The sequence below is a fragment of the Pan troglodytes genome, chromosome 5 (assembly GCF_028858775.2).
Source record: "Pan troglodytes isolate AG18354 chromosome 5, NHGRI_mPanTro3-v2.0_pri, whole genome shotgun sequence".
Lineage (NCBI taxonomy): Eukaryota > Metazoa > Chordata > Mammalia > Primates > Hominidae > Pan > Pan troglodytes.
The window spans coordinates 44,145,414-44,165,305 of record NC_072403.2 but is presented as its reverse complement, the minus strand read 5'-3'; the positions used below and the strand labels follow the sequence as shown (position 1 = coordinate 44,165,305).

Genomic DNA, 19,892 nt, shown 5'->3' with positions numbered 1-19,892 from the left:
TGACAAAAAACACATGATTATCTCAATAGACGCAGAAAAGGCCTTCGATAAAATTCAACACCCCTTCATGCTAAAAACTCTCAGTAAACTAGGTATTGATGGAATGTATCTCAAAATAATAAGAGCTATTTATGACAAACCCACAGCCAATATCATACTGAATGGGCAAAAGCTGGAAGCATTCCCTGTGAAAACCAGCACAAGACAAGGATGACCTCTCACCAGTCCTATTCAACATAGTATTGGAAGTTCTGGCCAGGGCAATCAGGCAAGAGAAAGAAATAAAGGATATTCAAATAGGAAGAGAGGAAGTCAAATTGTCTCTGTTTGCAGATGACATGATTGTATATTTAGATAATCCCATCGTCTCAACCCAAAATCTCCTTAAGCTGATAAGCAACTTCAGCAAAGTCTCAGGTTACAAAATCAATGTGCAAAAATCACAAGCATTCCTATACAACAATAACAGATAAACAGAGAGCCAAATCATGAGTGAACTCCCATTCACAATTGCTACAAAGAGAATAAAATACCTAGGAATCCAACTTACAAGGGATGTGAAGGACCTCTTCAAGGAGAGAGTATAAAGTTTTACAACCACTTTGGTGAAAAATTTGGCAATGTCTAGGGAAGTTGAAGTTAACTCATAGCCATGAGTGTAATTCCACTTCCACATACATAGAAATCTTAAGTATTCCTTTAAGAAACTCTTACCTGGGAATACAAGAAGACATCTTTGTTTGTAATGGCAAAGAAAACAATGGTAACAATCTAAATGTCCTTCAGCAAGAGAATAGATATATAAATCTTAGAATATTCATACATTGAAATACTTTAAATACTTGAAACAGATGACCAGATGTACCTGTCTGTTAAATGCTCTTTCATCCAGGCTTAATGTTTGTAGTAGACATTAAATGTTGTTCACCAAATACCCCATTTTTTCTCCCTGGAGCTTTTCCCAAGCACACAGCAGGGTTGTGCTTTCTAGTCCCCTCTGAAGTTAGATAAGACCGTGTGACTTGTCTTAGACAATGAAATATGTACAAAGTGACATGCATTACTTTTGGGGAAGAGTTTTAAGAGCCTGTGCCCAGCTTACTCTCTTCCCACTGCGGCTGTGATTGGGGAAGCACATGTCAGTATGAAGCCTCTGTCACTGGGATCCCTGAGTGATACAATAAGCAGAGCCTCCTGGCTGATCGTCACTGAATACATAGGGTGAGTGAAAAAATAAATGTGTGCTATGTTAAGCCACTGAGAGAGTAGGGGCCTGTCAGTTGCTGCAGCATAACCTGTCTACAGTGTTATGTCTCAGCTCAATTTACTGTACATCTTATACCACTTCCTTTCATTCTCTCTTCCAAATCAAAGAATACTGCCCTTTTTCCAGGAGATGGAAGTACCATAACTTACCTTCTAAATATAGTCCACTTCTGTTTCTTTCCAAAGTCACAGGGAGCTTCTCTCTGAGCTCCTTCTCTGCCAGGAAACTGTCCTTACAGGTAATTTCACCAGTGTTTTTGCTTGTTGCTTTGGAATTAAGCTTCATAATCAAGGAATTCATCACCAGAAAAATTCATCCTCTCTCCCTCCTCTCCCTTCCTTTCTTCTCTGTGGGTGGCTTTACTCAGCTACAGAGAGCAAAGCAATTAGTGAAAGCATACGAGATGAGGGCTTAAGTACAAGCATGTCCAACTTTGGAAAATAAATGAGTTGCATAGAAGATATATGTAAAATTACTTTTTTCTTTTCCAATCTATTTTAAATTATCTGATGTAAGCTACAAACCTTGAATGTAAGTAGGTTTTGGTTAAATAACTTAAATGTCTGAAGAAAATTAAAGGTTTTTGTTTTAAATGCGCAGAAAAGGTCCCAGGGGACTTAAAAGGCCCTTACCTTTTATTCTCTTCTCAGTGTTTAGAGAACTTACATCATAGTGAGCATCCATCATTTTGTGGAAGTTCTTGACTTTTATAAATGAGCAGGTTGATATAGACTTGAGTTATATAGAGAGAGACTCAAAATCAGAACAGCTGGGTTTTTAAGATGCAGCAGTTCATGAACAATGGGAAGAGCATATATGTTGCAATGCACAGAATAGTAGACAAAAAAAAGAAATTAATCATGGCTGAGGGCAACTGTATATTCTGAAATGGGTTTGGTACCAGGTCTCGGATCACTTTCCTATTATGTGAGTTTCAGAATTCTGAATTTAACATGTTTCTTTAAACAGACTTTCAGAATAATAGATATTATACAGAATAATAGAAAATATCTGCAGCTTAGAGACTACTAATAAAACAAATACCTATGTACCTACCAGCTAGCTTAAGATATAGAACAAGAGCAGTATTTATTAGACATAAAATCAATTAAAAAAAATTTTTTTTGAGAGGGAGTCTCATTGTATTATTAAGGCTGGAGGACAGTGGCATGACCTCGGCTCACTGCAACCATTGCTTCCCAGGCCCAAGCAATCCTCCCACCTCAGTAGGCCGAGTCGCTGGGACCACAGATGTGTGCTACCACGCCTGGCTAATTTTTTGTATTTTGGGTAGAAATGGGGTTTCACTACATTATCCTGGCTGGTCTTGAACTCCTGAGCTCAAGCTATCTGCCCTCCTCAGCCTCCCAAAGTGCTGGGGTTACAGGTGTGAGCCACCGTGCCTGGCTGCTATTTTTAATTTTGTGTATTAATTTCCTAGATTCCCTTTTTAGTTTTATGTATATAGCTCTAAACAAAGTATGTTTTAGTTTTGACTTTGTTGAAAACTTTGTATAAGTGAATACATAGCCTGTGTTTTTCTATGCCTTGCTTTTTCTTTTTTTCTTTTTTTGGAGACGAGTCTTGCTCTGTCACCCAGGCTGGAGTGCAGTGACGCGATCTTGGCTTACTGCATCCTCTGCCTCCCGGGTTCAAGCAATTCTCCTGCCTCAGCCTCCAGAGTAGCTGGGACTACAGGCACACGCCACCACGCCTGGCTGATTTTTTATATTTTAGTAGAGATGGGGTTTCACCATGTTGGCTGGTCTCAAACTCCTGACCTCAAGTGATCTGCCCACCTCAGCCTCCCAAAGTGCTGAGATTACAGGTGTGAGCCACCATGCCCACTGGGCTTAACATTTTTTTAAAAAGCTGTTTGGCATGGAAAATGTATTCATATCTGAAGATAATCCAGATGTTCTAATTTTTCTTTTATCATTGATTTGAGATAGCAATTAATTAATTTTGTTCTGAGCACACTATAGAGATATATTTGGCTTCTCTTATCCTGATGCCAAATCTTGTTTTTGGATTCACAGTTCCCATGGAGAATGTTGCAACAATTGCTGATTGTGCCAGCGTGATTGAAGGAGTCAGTCGGAGCCGAAATGCCTTGCTGAATGGGGACACTAAGAATTATGACTGGGATTCTGGCTACACATGTCACCAGCTAGGAAGTGGTGCGATTGTGGTTCAGTTGGCACAGCCGTACATGATTGGGTCAATACGGTAAGAAGATTCCTCCTCATTCATAAGTTTTAAAATGGAAGATATACATATAGATTGTATTTTGGTAAAATGATAATCCTAATAACTTCAGTGAAGAAATTCTACTGTTCTTTGCTCTAAATATCAAGAAAGGAGTGGGAGCCGAAGGAAGGGACAACAACGAGATATAGCGTGCTTGTTTGGATTTTCCACTGGGGCAGTACACTGAAGTTAGACTCATGGAGGAACTAGACAAGAGGCTTCTCCCTGGGTGGCTTATGTCCTTTTCAAGTCTCAATTTGTATTGGTTAGAGACTTACAGGATAATGTCAAGATAGGTTATATAGAATGAAAAATCATTTTCAACTTTAATAAATTACATATGAACCAAACAGATCTGAATTCGAGATCTGGTTCTGAATAATCTTAGTGATCTTTGCGCCTGGGCTTTTTGTTGTTCCTTTTTGTTTTAAGAAGGGAACTTTAACCTTGCTTGATTTATAGGATTATATAATTTTTAAACGTGAGACTGGTGATATCCCTCAGAGGATATACAGTCATGCATTGCTTAATGGCAGAGACACACTGTAAGAAATGCACTGTCAGCCAATTTTGTCATTGTGGAAACATCATAGAGTGTCCTTACACAAACCTAGATGGTATATAGCCTACCACACACCTAGGCTAGATGGTATGTTCTGTTGCTCCTAGGCTACAAACCTGTACAGCATGTTACTATACTGAAGACTGTAGGCAATTATAACACAGTGGTAAGTATTTGTGTATCTGAACATGTCTAAACATAGAAAACGTACAAGAAAAATATAATATACAAGATAAAAAATGGTGCCTGGGCACGGTGCCTCATGCCTGTAATCTCAGCACTTTGGGAGGCGGAGGTGGGCGGATCGCTTGAAAGCTCAGGAGTTCGAGACCAGCTTGGGCAACATTACAAGGTCTCATCTCAATTAAAATAAAAAAGAACATAAAAAATGGTACACCTGTGTAGGGCACTTACCATGAATGGAGCTTGCAGGACAAGAAGTTGCTCTGGGTGAGTCAGTGAGTGAGTGATGGGTGAATGTGAAGGCCTAGGACATTACTGTACTGTAGACTTTTAAACATTGTACATTTAGGCTACTATATGTGTGTGTGTGTGTGTGTGTGTGTGTGTGTATATATATATATATTTTTTTTTTTTGAGATGGAGCCTCACTATTGTCACCCAGGCTGGAATGCAATGGTGCGATCTTGGCTCACCGCAACCTCTGCCTCCCAGGTTCAAGCCATTCTCTTGCCTCAGCCTCCCAAGTAGCTGGGATTATAGGCACCTGTCACCATGGCTGGCTAATTTTTGTATTTTTAGTAGAGATGGGGTTTCATCATGTTGGCCAGGCTGGTCTTGAACTCCTGACCTCAAATGATCAGCCGGCCTCGGCCTCCCAAAGTGCTGGGATTACAGGCATGAGCCATGGCGCCCAGCCAACACTAAATTTTTTTAATAAAGTAATAGTGCTGTGACATTATGATGTCACTAGGCGATAAGCATTTTCAGCTTCATTATATCTTATGAGACAATCATAAATGCAGTTCGTCCTTGACTGAAACATCTCATTATGCAGTGCATGACTATACTTTTAGTTGAAGATTGCCATCTAGGTCTTAAGTAAGCTGCTTTTTCTCTTCTCTTCTTTTTATTATTTAATGTTCTAAGAAGGTCTCTGAAGGGCTAATGAAAACATATAATGTTTATATATATATGTATGTGTGTGTATATGTATATGTATATCTTAGCCTGCCTGGAGTAAAGGTATTGGCAAGACATGACTGCCTTTCCCCCATAATGTTCCACCACATTTGCTTTGTTGTTTCCTGTTCTCATTTGAAAATCAGTATGTATAAAGAAAGAAATAGCACAAAAAATAAGGTACTAATATTCTAATAAGCAAAGGTTTATTGATGTTTAGGCTAATAACCATAGAAGTTGATGCTGCTTGCTGGTTCCCCAGGGCACCCTAAGGAGTTGATGCTGGGTTTCTTGGAGAATTCAGACTGTGGATTCTTCATTTAAATTGTTGACCCTTTTTTATAAAGGGCCACATCACAGGCTGAGTACCATAGGCAACAAATCACAGATAGAGAAGCCTCGAGTTTGTACCTCAGGCCAGACCAGCTTACTTTGTGCTTAGGGAGGGAAAGAGACAAGCCACATCAGCTACCTGTACAAATAAACTTCTGTTGAATAGCAAATAATACCCCACCTTCCTTTCTGTCATCTGTATGCATTAACTAAAGTACTTGTAAACCATCTATTTAGTAAGCTATTCTAGAATTTTTGTTAAAGATGATGTGAAACCTCTATATTTTCCATTACAATCTATCCCTTTTTACTTTAAAAATCTGGAAAACAGTTGTCTTTCTTTTGTCTTCTGGCACCCCTGATAGCCTCCACAATTTCTTGAAGATTACCAATCGTGTCTCTGAGATTACATCTGCAATTTGTTTCAGTAGGCTTGGGGTGTAACTCATCTGAGTCAGGAGACTTGAAATCATTTAAATTGACTAGATACTCTCTTTCACTTCACCTATTTGGGACTTCAATTTTCTCTTTATTATGTTTGTTCTGACATTTCTAATTTGAAGACCAGTCTCCTTGCCAATGAAGATTGAAGCAAACGGGAAGTTTAGTAGCTCTGCCCACTCTCTTTTAATGTTCTCCGTTTTCCATTTGCTTACCTGGTACCCCACACCTCCCTCCCCACCACCGCCACCATCTAACAGTATTCTATGCGCATCTCAAACCAAGATGCCTAAAATGGAATTCCATTATCCTTCCCTCCCTGTTCAAGTCACGTCATGTCATGATTCCCCATCTCATTCAGTGCCACCATCCATTTGTCCATTACTTGAGCCAAAAACTTGGGAATCTCCCTGATTTCCTTCCTCTCCTTCACCTTCCTCTCTCATCCAGTCAGCCATAAAGTTCTGTCAGTACAGCCTAAACATCTCACAAATCCTTCCCCTCTTCTGTGTCCCACTGCATTACCATAGTTGCACAATAGTTGTTTCACTTTTCTACCCAATCTTCCAGACCTCCATTGGGCCCCCCAGTTCCCCACCCACAACCGTCCCTCCCACACATCTGATATGGCCACACCCTTCTCTCAGAGGAATCATGATTAGTAGTTCCCTTCAGGAGACAGTTCAGACTAAGGCATTTAAGAACTATCTGACTTACCTCTGTCTATACAACCTCGTGTCCTGCGTGTGCACCCCTCCCCACCCTACCCAACCCTGTGCTACTCTGGACTCTGTCACAGCCTATCCAGCGATAAGAGCATTGCACATGGGTTCCACCCTCTCTTACCCTCCTGCCTCCAATTCTTTGATCATGCTGATATCATTGTTTGCATCTCTCACTACCTTCTCATTACCTCCTTTTTTACCTGGCTCTTTTTTTATTCCCCCTTTTAGGCTCCACTCCTTTGGGAATGCTTCTCTAACCGTCCATTATCTCCTGAACTTATTGATAGATCCCTCTTCAGTAATCCCATAAATTTTATATGCAATTTCTATCAGAGCATTTGTATTATAAATGTTCACTTGCTGCCTCCTCCCAGCCATACCTGATACATAAAAGCCTGTGGCAACTCAGAATACGCTTCCCTTGAAAGATTCAATGTACTGATGAGGTAGTCTATCAAAAAAGAAGGGGAAACTGTGGGGAGGGGGTACAACAGGAAACCTAGAATCTTAAATCTAGTGTGGACTACATGAGGTTATTATCAGGGTGACAACTCAGAGAAACAAACAGGCTCTTCATGTGGCAAGGCCACCTTGGCCTCTAGCTCTACCCAGAGAATCAGAGATGTTGAATCTGACTCCAGAAAAGGCTGTCACTGGGGCTTAAGACAAGAGAGAACAGTGCCCATTTGGGTTTTTTTAAAATGTGGAATGAAAGTGGTTCTCCCAAACAATTTTTCTTTTCCTGACTCAGAGCGGGGATGATGAGCATGAACACACCAAAGGCAGAATTGTGTATCTCAGCACAGTATGAAGCCTCCAACTTCCTTAAGCCCGCTTTTTTTTCCCAGTAAAAAAAAAAAATCCATGCAACTGAAGCTCTGTATAACTGGCTGAGCCTTCAAAGAGACACGTCTCTGTGAAACTAACATTATGTTGTCAGGAACTGCATTTGCCTCTTCTGTGACATTATTAAGAGGAAAAGGAGAGAGATTGCTTAGCCACCAATGCTTGTGACAATGCTGGAGATCTTGGCAGGCTTCAGTTAGCGACAGTTGATGTGGCCAGATAGACATTTATTGACAGGAAACTAGATGAGTGGTACCCCTTCATGGGGATGAGTAATTGACCAATGACAGGTTGATTAGTCAGTGACATTTGACCCACAGCTTCTATTGCTTGTGATGGCTGACTTGCTTTCCTAGGCATTGTATCTGAAGAAAGCCAGTGATTCTGCATCAACACCAGAGGGAGAGTATTACAGAGCCCAGTGACTTAACAGTTTCCCCATCTAGGAGGGAGGAGATCTGGAAATCCTGGAAACCCTCTCTTACCCTGGCTGTGGTAGGGCCCAATCAATGGTATATTGGTTTTAAATATTCAGATTCCTTTATATTTGGTGACTACAGAGGCAAAGGTCTCAAACATGATGGTGTGATCATGGCTTACTGCAGCCTTGACCTCTTGGGCTCAAGCAATCCTCCCACTTCAGCCTCTTGAGCAGCTGGGACCACAGGCATGCACCACCACACCTGACTAGTTTATAAAATTTTTTGTAGAGACAGGGTCTTGCTTTGTTGCCTAGGCTGGTCTCGAACTCCTGGGCTCAAGTGATCCTACTGACTTAGCCTCCCAAAGTGCTGGGATTACAGGTGTGAGCCCCTGCACCTGGCCAAACATGAATTATCTTGGTCACTGCATTTGCTATTGCTAAGTGAAGAACATAATTGCTTTGTGAATAAGGATTTCTTTTGTTTGGCTGTTTTCATCCACAGAAGCCATTTCTTCCTTTTCTGAGAGTTTACTCTGTAGTTGGGTAGGCAAGTAGAGCCTTCTTTCTTGATGAAAAATGTTTGGGCCTAAGTAAGCATGGTCAGTGGCTGTCTAATCCTCTTAGTGAGTCAGATACCAATATCCTGTGGTATAATAGAAAGGGTAGACTCCAAACATGATCTCTGAGCCTCTCTCTATACCCGCATTTTCGTTGATTCATTCAACAAAATTTACTAATCCTCTTACTATGTGGTAGGCACTATTGTAGGCACTGGGGATATGGCATTGAATAAACAAAATAAACATTGGTGCTCTCATGGAACTGACATTCTAGTGGGGTTGAGGGGAGATAATAAACAAATGCTGTTTTTTAGATGGCTGATATTTAGAAGTGCCATGGGGGAATCAGGAGGAAAAACCGGGTTGGAGACACAGTCCAGTTTTAGATTGGGTGGTCAGGAAGGCCTCACTGAGAAGGGTGAAGTGTGAGCAGATCCCAAAGGATGGGGACAGTAAGTCCTCTGGGGATGAGCATCACGGGCAGTGCCAAGCCCTGGAGTGGAGCTTGCCTGGCAGGCCACAGGAGCAGCTAGGAGGCCAGTGTGGCTGGAGCAGGAGGGAGGGGATAGCATGGCCAGCTGAGAGATAGCTTTGAGAGGTAACAGCCTGAGATGTTTCCATCCCACCCCGCCACCACCACCCCTGTTTCAGTGTTTCTTCAGCGCCATCAGAGCAGAGGAGGGGCAGGGATGGGGAGGCCCGCATGCCTTTAGAAACCACCTTGTCTGCTCCTGACCTTCCTTGATCCAGTCCGCTCCTAGAAAAGAAACAGCAGGAGGTGTCCTAACTTACCATTTAACAGGAAGCTCTTTCGTCTCTTGCATTTCTTTCTCATTCCCAAGGTAGCATAACTGGGAAATAAAGGAGTTTGTCCTTGGTGTTGCTAGGTTTACAAGCACAGCAAAAGTTACGCATTTTATTTTCAAGAAAAGAGAGAGAAATTACCTGAAATGTGCCTTAAAAGTGGATAATTGAGTAGTAATTATATCATTTTCATGCCATTTTAAAAACATTAAAATTTAAATAACGGGAAGTCTTCAGAGGCTTGACCACATAAAAAGACCAGAGTAGAGTCATAATAACTAACCAAATCCACCTAATGTCTTAGTTTATAGTCCCTCTGTTGCCTTAGTTTAAGACTTATTATCTTTCTACTTGCTAATTGTGATATCCTTTTTAGTGTTTTCAGGCTAGTATGAGAACTCAAATATGCTATGCATTAAGTATACCTATCATCCAGTCTTTTCCAGCTAATAAATGACAGCACTTTGTTGAAACCCTAATTATAAGATAGTCAGTTAAATTAACAATTTTTACATTGGTTTGAACGATGTTTTTGCAATTGATATGTGCAATAGTGTAAGTGAAATACCCAAAATATTTTAAATAACAAATAATAGTAAGTAAATAGGGTGTCAAAAGATAAGACTGTGTAGACAGATGCAGCTAACTAAACCCATTGTCTCTGTGGGTGTTGTGAGTATTAAGAAGTTAATGACACAAAAACATTTTGAGTTCTTCAGTTGGAAAATATTATATAAATGCAATATGTTAGGACAAAAGATGTCTAGCCCAAAATAGGTTCTTGATGGGTATTCATAATCTCTTTAGTCTGTGGGGTGAAGCTCTTTTTGTTTTGCAGAAGGAAAAAACAATTCTACCACTTTAAAAAGTTAATCTGGCACAGACTGTCTGAACCACAAATCAGTTTATGTCTTGTAGTTATTAAGTAGATAAAAAGAAGTAATAGCAAGTTGATCCTAAAAAAATAATAATAATAAAAGAATTACATATGCCACTGTGGTCCTTATTCATCTGGTATATTTTTCTTTCTCTGTGAACTGTCAAGCCCATGCCGAGTTCAATTGTCCTTTCACTATTGTGTGGCTACAACCAACTCTAGATTATCTATTCAGTTTGTAAATTACCGTGACCTCCTTTAGACTGCTATTTTTTCTTCTTCCTGCTGCTTACCACCCTGCCTAACTGTTGCTCATCCACTTCCCTCCAGAAGGATAAGCACAGAAAAGAAAAAGGAGAGGAACTGTAAAAAATGCCATTTTTTTCCTACTTAATAGCCAAATGAAGGCTTAGTCAATAAGGGTGGGTAGAGGAATTGGGGCTAATGACTCAAATAATGTTTTGTAATTATTTGAGTATTTTCTACATCTGTGCTGCACTCAGTCTCTAGTAGGACCACAGATAATCTCAAATTGAAGATAGTGATTTTTTAATGTTGTGATGAGCTTGAGTCTTTGCAGCAGTTTCCAAATGCATAGTATGCTTCTCTGTGCTGTGAGTACTCAATAAACACTCATTGACTAAACTGACAACATAGATGCTAGTGCAACTAAAGGGAGTTCTATCAACTAAATTGGACATCATATTTGCTCAGTGTGTCTTATCTAAGTGTATGTGAGGAAACTGCTAAAGATCCAGCATCTCCAGCAAATGACTGAGATTGAGCTCTGGAGTTAGGCTCTGACATTAGCACAGGTAAAAATGCTTGCCTCACTTGTTCCATGCCGCTTCCATTTCATTCTGTCTGAGTGCTGCACAGGCAAGCAGTACATCTATTTACATTAAGACAGCCTTCTTTGCAACCTAGAGAGCTAGAAATTTCCTTTTTATAGCCTGAAGAATACAGCAAACATATAAATACATGACTCTTCTGGCTTGGATTAAGATTGCCTATAATTCTAGTCAAAATTGGAAAGATATTTTACAAAATTTGCTTCATATCAGTCATGCTGAATGTCATCTGTCACAGCCCTGAACCAAGGAATTCTTCCTTGTCTCACTGATCCATGATTTATTACTAAGTGTTGTTTCTCTCTGAGCCTATCTGCATCACTCTAAAGTCTTCTTTTATCACCCTCAGACCTCAGAGCTCTGGTTCCCAGAAAAATCATACAGCAAATAATTTTATCTATGGTTCCCAGTAGGTGCTGAAGTCTGAACTGTGTGAATGCATAGAGGGCCAGAAATCCTGGATCCTGGAAACAGATAGCAGGATAGTTTGGGGGCATGGTAAATATGCCTCAGCCAGTTTCATCCTAGAGGTATTTCAAGACCAGAAAGTATTGCTATGGCAACTAAGTTGTGTGTTAAAAATACAGGAGGGGCACTAGAATTCAGATGTTCTTTGGAAAAGCAGGAAAAGTTAAATGCCAAAAAAAAAAAATATGTTTGTGTGTTCATGTGTGTGATTTACCTCACATGTCAACCATTTACCTCTGTTGAGTGATTGGAGAACTTGGCAAGTAGTCATCATAAGATATAGCTGGATATATGAAAAGAATCCTTTTAGCTTTCCAAGATTTTAACCCATCAAGAAGACATTTTTACAGAGGATTTCGGCCCCATCTGACCCATTTTTTCATGCACACGTGTGTGTTTAGTAATTATCTAGAATTGTTAAGAACTCTTTAAAACAAATACTTCACCGGTAGTGATTATAGCAATCATTTTAAAAACCAGAATTGTTCACCTTGGAAAACGAAATGAGTGGAAAGCATCAGCCTCCTCCTTCTGTGGCAGATGTTTTACATGCTGCTGCCCCAGGATAGGCCACACGGGGTCACAGAAATGCAGCTATTCTCATGAGGGCTAACAGAAGCATAGGACTTCAAGCAAATTGAAATTTGTACACATTTAATACGTCAAATTGCTTTAATATAGCTTTTGAGTATTTTTCAGAATAAAGCTATTCTGAAAAAACTGATGAAGGGTCACAGTCATTTAAGGCTAATTCTTGAATTAATTCAAAGCAGTGATCTACCTTTGAAAATCTTCTTATTCTTTCCCCCAAGTACCCTTAAATCAGAGACTCTTTTCCCAGGAGCCCAACTTTGTCACTTTGTTCAGATACTTTTGGTACATCTCGATAGCACCTGATGTCAGTGTATCTCTCTTTTTAGAAAGCTTAGCCCTTTGTACATTGGTAACCACAGAGGCACTTGACCAAAACATGCTTGTATATCTACTTAAGAACAAGCAGAAGCACTGAGACCAAGAAAAACTCTTTCATCTCCTCTTCTTGCCTCTCCTCTCTGTCCACCTCCATTTCTGCATTCTTCTTCTAGGAAGGATGATTATGATGACAGGCTGGTTGGTGCCCATCAAGGACTCCTTTCAGCAACTTTCCTGGACACTCAGGGTCTTAGCTCTAGCTGAGGAATCATTATTTGCCCGCTGCATTGCCTCTTTCAGCAATGTATCAGATTCAGTGTAAGGGGGATTGGTTACATAGATAAATGCAGAGTATGCTTTTACTTCTCCCTGGATTTTCTTTCCTTGCTGCCCTTAAGACTTAATGGTCAGGATCTTCTTTCTTCCTTTTACCTTATTATGCCTGAAACCATATCCCTCAATGGTTAGGATATTACCTGCCTTGCCACATTATTCTTTTACTGTAACCAAACACCAGCCAAGAGTGTTTAGACCTTCTGTACAGTTTAATTTTTAGAAATGGCTAATGGTTCTTTTAGTCACCATGTCTTACAGTGGTTCTGGAGCTTTAGCTGCTCTCACTGTTTTCATTTACAAGATGAAGAAATGAAAGCCTAGTTTGAGTTTCATCCCTTTCTCTCCATCAGGAGTAGGACAACACAACCCATGGTAAAACTCCAGCTCCAAAGATTCTAATTTGTTTCATGATCCTGCAGAACCTCCTATAGCCTTACAAAGAAAATGAAAGGAGCCATCACATCTTATGGTTCAATCCACCCTTGATTTCTGTGGTCATAAATTATAGAAACTGCCATTATATGTTGCAACTGAGACTTTACATTTGTTTTACTAGAGGTCATTTGCTCCAAAGGAGCTTGCATTTGGCTGTAAATAACAAATAATCTCATTAAGAAAGACTTTTTTTTTCAGTTTTATTTTTTGTTTTGTTTGTTTGTTTTTGTGTCACATAACAAAAAGTCCACAGGGGCATGGCTGCCCATATTGGTTCTGCAATTCAGTGATCTCTACAATTTTCTTGGTCTTTTCCATGTGTATTTTGCCCCAGAGAAACAAGATAGGGACTACAGTTTTAGCTACCATGTCTGTGTTTAGGCAGGAAAAAGAAGGACAAAGGGATACAAGGATAAAAGCCTACCAGCCAAGTTTATTCCTCTTTTATTAGGAAAATCCAAAGCTTTATTTGAAGCCCTACCCAGCCAACTTTCACTTAGAATTATTAGGTAGAACTATGTCATACGGTCAGCCCTAGCAAGGTTGGCTAAGAAACTGAGGGTCATGGTAAGGGGGTTGGCTTATCTAGCCAACAGCTCTGCCACAGAACACTACCTCCTGCTTGACATTTCACATGTGCTTTGGAATTTTAACAGATCTCCATATTTCATGTGTTCTGTTTATTTTTTAAAACTACTCTATTGAAATATAATTCACATGCCATATAATTCACCCATTTAAAGTATATAATTCAGTGGGGGCTTTTTCCCTTATATTTTTAAAAGCTTCCCTTAGAGTCCACAGCTTCTGGATGTATCTAAAACAGTACTATGATAATAATATTTTCTCTTATTCTCAGCTTCAAAAATGTTCTGTAGCTGGCTGGGCATGGTAGCTTACGCCTGTAATCCCAGCACTTTGGAAGGCCAAGGCAGGCGGATCACCTGAGGTAAGGAGTTCAAGACCAGCCTGGCCAACATGATGAAACATTGTCTCTACTAAAAATACAAAAATTAGCCAGGCGTGGTGGTGGGCGCCTGTAATCCCAGCTACTCAGGAGGCCAAGGCAAGAGAATCGCTTGAGCACAGGAGGCAGAGATCGCGCCCCTGCACTCCAGCCTGGGTGACAGAGTGAGACTCCATCTCAAAAAAAAGAAAAAAGTTCTGTAAATAAAAGCCTATGTCTGTTTATTGCACAATTCTGACCCAAAATGAGAGGCTTCATTGATTATATATGTATGGTTTCATATTCATGACACTTACTTCTTGGAAAAAACTTCAAGTTTCTGTTGCAAACACTTAATATACAGGCTTTCTGTAACTGGTCTCCTGTGCTTTGCCAGCATAGTGATAATTCATGCCACGATGAAATTTGGGAGGCAGGGCAAGATTACCAGTACCTCCTGATTGATCAAAATCAGAATAAATTTTATTTGGTTTCGTTTTACTTTAGTTAACTATAGTTTACCATATCCAAACTCTTACCTAAATAGTCAGTTTACATGGAGTCTGTTAACCAGATGTATTTGATCAACCAAAACAGAGTTGGCTCTTCTTGTATACATACAACATTCCAAGATCAGAAATTTTACGGCATACCTACATTATTTTGTAGTGACAGATTAATTATATCAAAAGTCCCACTATAAATAGTAGTTTCAGTCTTTAAGATCTGGAGTTGAAAAAGTCAAGTCTGTTTGCCTTGGAATGAAGTGATAGATTTTTTTTTAAAAAAAGACCTCTTACTTTCAAAGAAGATACAGGCAATGACCGTCATACTACCTCCAGTCTTTTGCTTTTCTAACTTCTTGGTTAACATGGTTGGTTTTTTTGTTAGGATTATAATGAGTATTCCTGACTTTGGGGACATTTGAAACAAGAAGTACAGTCTGTGGGAGGGTAATTATAGCAATATGACAATTTTAAATCTTGGGAGAAGAAGTACAAATACAGTCTGCTTTTCCTTTGACCATTTCTTTTTTTTTATTTTTTATTTTATTATTATTATACTTTAAGTTTTAGGGTACATGTGCACAATGTGCAGGTTTGTTACATATGTATACATGTGCCATGTCGGCGTACTGCACCCATTAACTCGTCATTTATCATTAGGTATATCTCCTAATGCTATCCCTCCCCCCTCCCCCCACCCCACAACAGTCCCCAGAGTGTGATGTTCCCCTTCCTGTGTCCATGTGTTCTCATTGTTCAATTCCCACCTATGAGTGAGAACATGCGGTGTTTGGTTTTTTGTCCTTGCGATAGTTTGCTGAGAATGATGATTTCCAGTTTCATCCATGTCCCTACAAAGGACATGAACTCATCATTTTTTATGGCTGCATAGTATTCCATGGTGTATATGTGCCACATTTTCTTAATCCAGTCTATCGTTGTTGGACATTTGAGTTGGTTCCAAGTCTTTGCTATGGTGAATAGTGCCGCAATAAACATATGTGTGCATGTGTCTTTATAGCAGCATGATTTAATAGTCCTTTGGGTATATACCCAGTAATGGGATGGCTGGGTCAAATGGTATTTCTAGTTCTAGATCCCTGAGGAATCACCACACTGACTTCCACAATGGTTGAACTAGTTTACAGTCCCACCAACAGTGTAAAAGTGTTCCTATTTCTCCACATCCTCTCCAGCACCTGTGGTTTCCTGACTTTTTAATGATCGCCATTCTAACTGGTGTGAGATGGTATCTCATTGTGGTTTTGATTTGCATTTCTCTGATGGCCAGTGATGGTGAGCATTTTTTCATGTGTTTTTTGGCTGCATAAATATCTTCTTTTGAGAAGTGTCTGTTCATATCCTTTGCCCACTTTTTGATGGGGTTGTTTGTTTTTTTCTTGTAAATTTGTTTGAGTTCATTGTAGATTCTGGATATTAGCCCTTTGTCAGATGAGTAGGTTGCAAAAATTTTCTCCCATTTTGTAGGTTGCCTGTTCACTCTGTTGGTAGTTTCTTTTGCTGTGCAGAAGCTCTTTAGTTTAATTAGATCCCATTTGTCAATTTTGGCTTTTGTTGCCATTTCTTTTGGTGTTTTAGACATGAAGTCCTTGACCATGCCTATGTCCTGAATGGTATTGCCTAGGTTTTCTTCTAGGGTTTTTATGGTTTTAGGTCTAACGTTTAAGTCTTTAATCCATCTTGAATTAATTTTTGTATAAGGTGTAAGGAAGGGATCCAGTTTCAGCTTTCTACATATGGCTAGCCAGTTTTCCCAGCACCATTTATTAAATAGGGAATCCTTTCCCCATTGCTTGTTTTTGTCAGGTTTGTTAAAGATCAGATAGTTGTAGATATGTGGCATTATATATGAGGTGTTATCTCTGTTCTGTTCCATTGATCTAAACAGTACCATGCTGTTTTGGTTACTGTAGCCTTGTAGTATAGTTTGAAGTCAGGTAGCATGATGCTTCTGGCTTTGTTCTTTTGGCTTAGGATTGATTTGGCGATGTGGGCTCTTTTTTGGTTCCATATGAACTTTAAAATAGTTTTTTCCAATTCTGTGAAGAAAGTCATTGGTAGCTTGATGGAGATGGCATTGAATCTATAAATCAATAGAAAAAGAGGGAATCCTCCCTAACTCATTTTATGAGGCCAGGATCATCCTGATACCAAAGCCTGGCAGAGACACAACCAAAAAAGAGAATTTTAGACCAATATCCTTGATGAACATTGATGCAAAAATCTTCAATAAAATACTGGCAAACCGAATCCAGCAGCACATCAAAAAGCTTATCCACCATGATCAAGTGGGCTTCATCCCTGGGATGCAAGGCTGGTTCAACATACGCAAATCAGTAAATGTAATCCAGCATATAAACAGAACCAAAGACAAAAACCACATGATTATCTCAATAGATGCAGAAAAGGCCTTTGACAAAATTCAACAACCCTTCATGCTAAAAACTCTCAATAAATTAGGTATCGATGGGACGCATCTCAAAATAATAAGAGCTATCTATGACAAACCCACAGCCAATATCATACTGAATGGGCAAAAACTGGAAGCATTCCCTTTGAAAACTGGCACAAGACAGGGATGCCCTCTCTCACCACTCCTATTCAACATAGTGTTGGAAGTTCTGGCCAGGGCAATTAGGCAGGATAAGGAAATAAAGGGTATTCAATTAGGAAAAGAGGAAGTCAAATTGTCCCTGTTTGCAGATGATGTGATTGTATATCTAGAAAATCCCATTGTCTCAGCCCAAAATCTCCTTAAGCTGATAAGCAACTTCAGCAAAGTCTTAGGATACAAAATCAATGTACAAAAATCACAAGCATTCTTATACACCAATAACAGACAAACAGAGAGCCAAATCATGAGTGAACTCCCATTCACAATTGCTTCAAAGAGAATAAAATACCTAGGAATCCAACTTACAAGGGACGTGAAGGACCTCTTCCTTCGATCATTTCTTCATGCCTTCCCCTATATCCATCTTCACTCCTTCCTGAAATTGTGGACAAGAAGATGATGATCAGATTAGTCTGTTTGCAGCACTCAGAGCAGGCTCAGAATAGTTTAGTGGAATCACTTGTGTCTTTGGTCTCCCACTGGGCCCTAAGTGGCATGAGCCAGGACCACTACAACCTAGAAGGAGGCCCTGCCTTCCTGCTTTGTAATTCGTTCTCCTCCTTCTGTCCTGACTCTTCTCCTTTATTCTGTTCTTTACAACAAAGTGGTAAGCAGATCCATCCTTTTCTCTCCTTGGATACCCTTATTTTTTATTTCCTAGGGCAGTAAGAGTAAGAATATTTAATGAAACCAATTTCTAACTCAGCTCAGGGGCAGCTCAGTGCTAGGCAATGGGGGGCAGTGATCTCCCTATATTTACTCTGATTCTCTGGTATGGTCATCCCCTTTTATCTGTGGTTTTGCTTTCTGTGGTTTTAGTTGCCTGTAGTCAACTGTGGTGCATGATATTAAATGGAAAATTCCAGAAGTAAACAATGGAAAAGTTTTAAATTGCATGTCATTATCTCTACTTTTGAATTGCATGACTGTGTAATGAGATTTCACACTGGCCTGCTCCATCCTCCCTGGAATGTGAAGCATCCCCTTGTCTGACATGTGCAGCTGAACCGTAGTCCAGGAGTCACTTAGTAGCCATCTCAGTTATCAAATCAAAACAAAATAGTATACAAAATATAGGGTTGTATACTATCTGTGGATTCAGTCATCCACTGGGGGTCTTGGAATGTACCCCACATGGATAAAAGGACATTACTGTACTACAAAGTGTACTGGGTTGATTCTTCCTTACATTATAGTGGTAAGAACCAAGAATAAGCTTTGGATGTTGACAAAGGGACAGAGAAGGCCTCCTGGCTTGCTTTGGTTTGAAGCTGTTCAGGCATAAGCAACTTGGGAACAGGGAGTGCTCCATGTCCTATATACCCTTTGCATTAGGGTTTTGAGCCAAAAATTGTACAAGTACCAACAATAAAGTATCCCTTTGCTTCTCATTTGCTGGAACTTTCCTTGGCATGTACTTACCTCAAGAACCTTGTGAGAAGGGTTGGTTGGGATCTAGAACAATAGCTCTAATTCCTTTAGACAGTTATATACCATTTAATTGTCCTCTGATGTCCAATGCAAACCTCTTGTCATTTCTTTTCCTGATATCTGACCTTTCTGTATTCATCTCCTCTCTGAGGTTAAAAGATAACAAAGAGCATATGATCAAGTACTGTTTTTATTAGAAGGTTCATAGGAACCCTGTTAGAAATAGATAAACCATCATCTATAAAGAATTGTTTGAGAATTGGTGGTAACCAGATAAATAATATCTTGTTGATAATAGCCCTACTAGTAAAATAGGAAAATGACTTTGTCACGATGTGTTCACTGTAGTGAGATTTTAGCTGTATACATTAGACTCAGAGACAAGCAGAAAATTCATGGAGATTAGTTGCATCTATTTGAGAAGAACGTGTTTAACAGAGTCATCCATTTAAAATTGGTTTCATTAAAGAGTCTAAGGGAGTAGTTCTGTTAAAATGCCAAGTACTATAAGGTTTTTATTGTTCTGTGGTCATAGACTGCCCTGGCCAGCTATCTTGTAAAATGCTTTTTATAATTACAGTAGACAGAGCTGGCAACAGGATAGATCTGTACAAATCCATTTTCTCCTGGTCACCAACAAACAACTCAGCACTGTGTACTTAATTGGTGTGTTTTAGTCTATAGTGTCATCTTCCTCTATAACTGATATATTATTATTTTACTACTGTCATATTAACTGCCTTATCAAAGACTATAAAACTTTATTTTTTTGACATATTGTTTATTGACTTTAAATGTCTCTGTAATTTCTTCACCCTACCCTACTACTTCCATCCCCTTTAGTAGGGATCTAGAGGGTAGTGGTCAATGACTATCCTATCAGTTTGAGAATGTAGCTCCTGGGCACTTGATCAGTTCAGGGAATAACGAGGGTTTGGGAATGGAAATGGTTTTCATTTTTAATTGGAGCTGCTGCTGCTGCTGCTGCTGCTGCTGCTGCTTCCGCTTCCCCCCTGCCCCCCGCCCCGCATTTTCTTTGTAGTTCTTTTAGGAGAAATACCAGAAATTTAGGGTGAAAGGCAAGCCAAGAATTGCCACTGCAGTTGTCACAGTAACAAAAATGAGATTGTGACTACAGCA

At 39.7% G+C, this 19,892-nt stretch overlaps 1 protein-coding gene across 13 annotated transcripts in view; it reads left to right on the top strand.

Annotated features, from left to right (window-relative positions):
• Positions 1-19,892, top strand: part of BTBD9 (BTB domain containing 9) — a 476,623-nt gene that overhangs the window by 361,381 nt on the left and 95,350 nt on the right. For all 13 annotated transcript variants that reach the window (XM_009451185.5, XM_054686797.2, XM_016955386.4 and 10 more), the window contains one exon: positions 3,307-3,496. In XM_009451185.5, the coding sequence (XP_009449460.1) occupies positions 3,307-3,496 (190 nt within the window). The remainder of the gene's footprint in view (positions 1-3,306; positions 3,497-19,892) is intronic.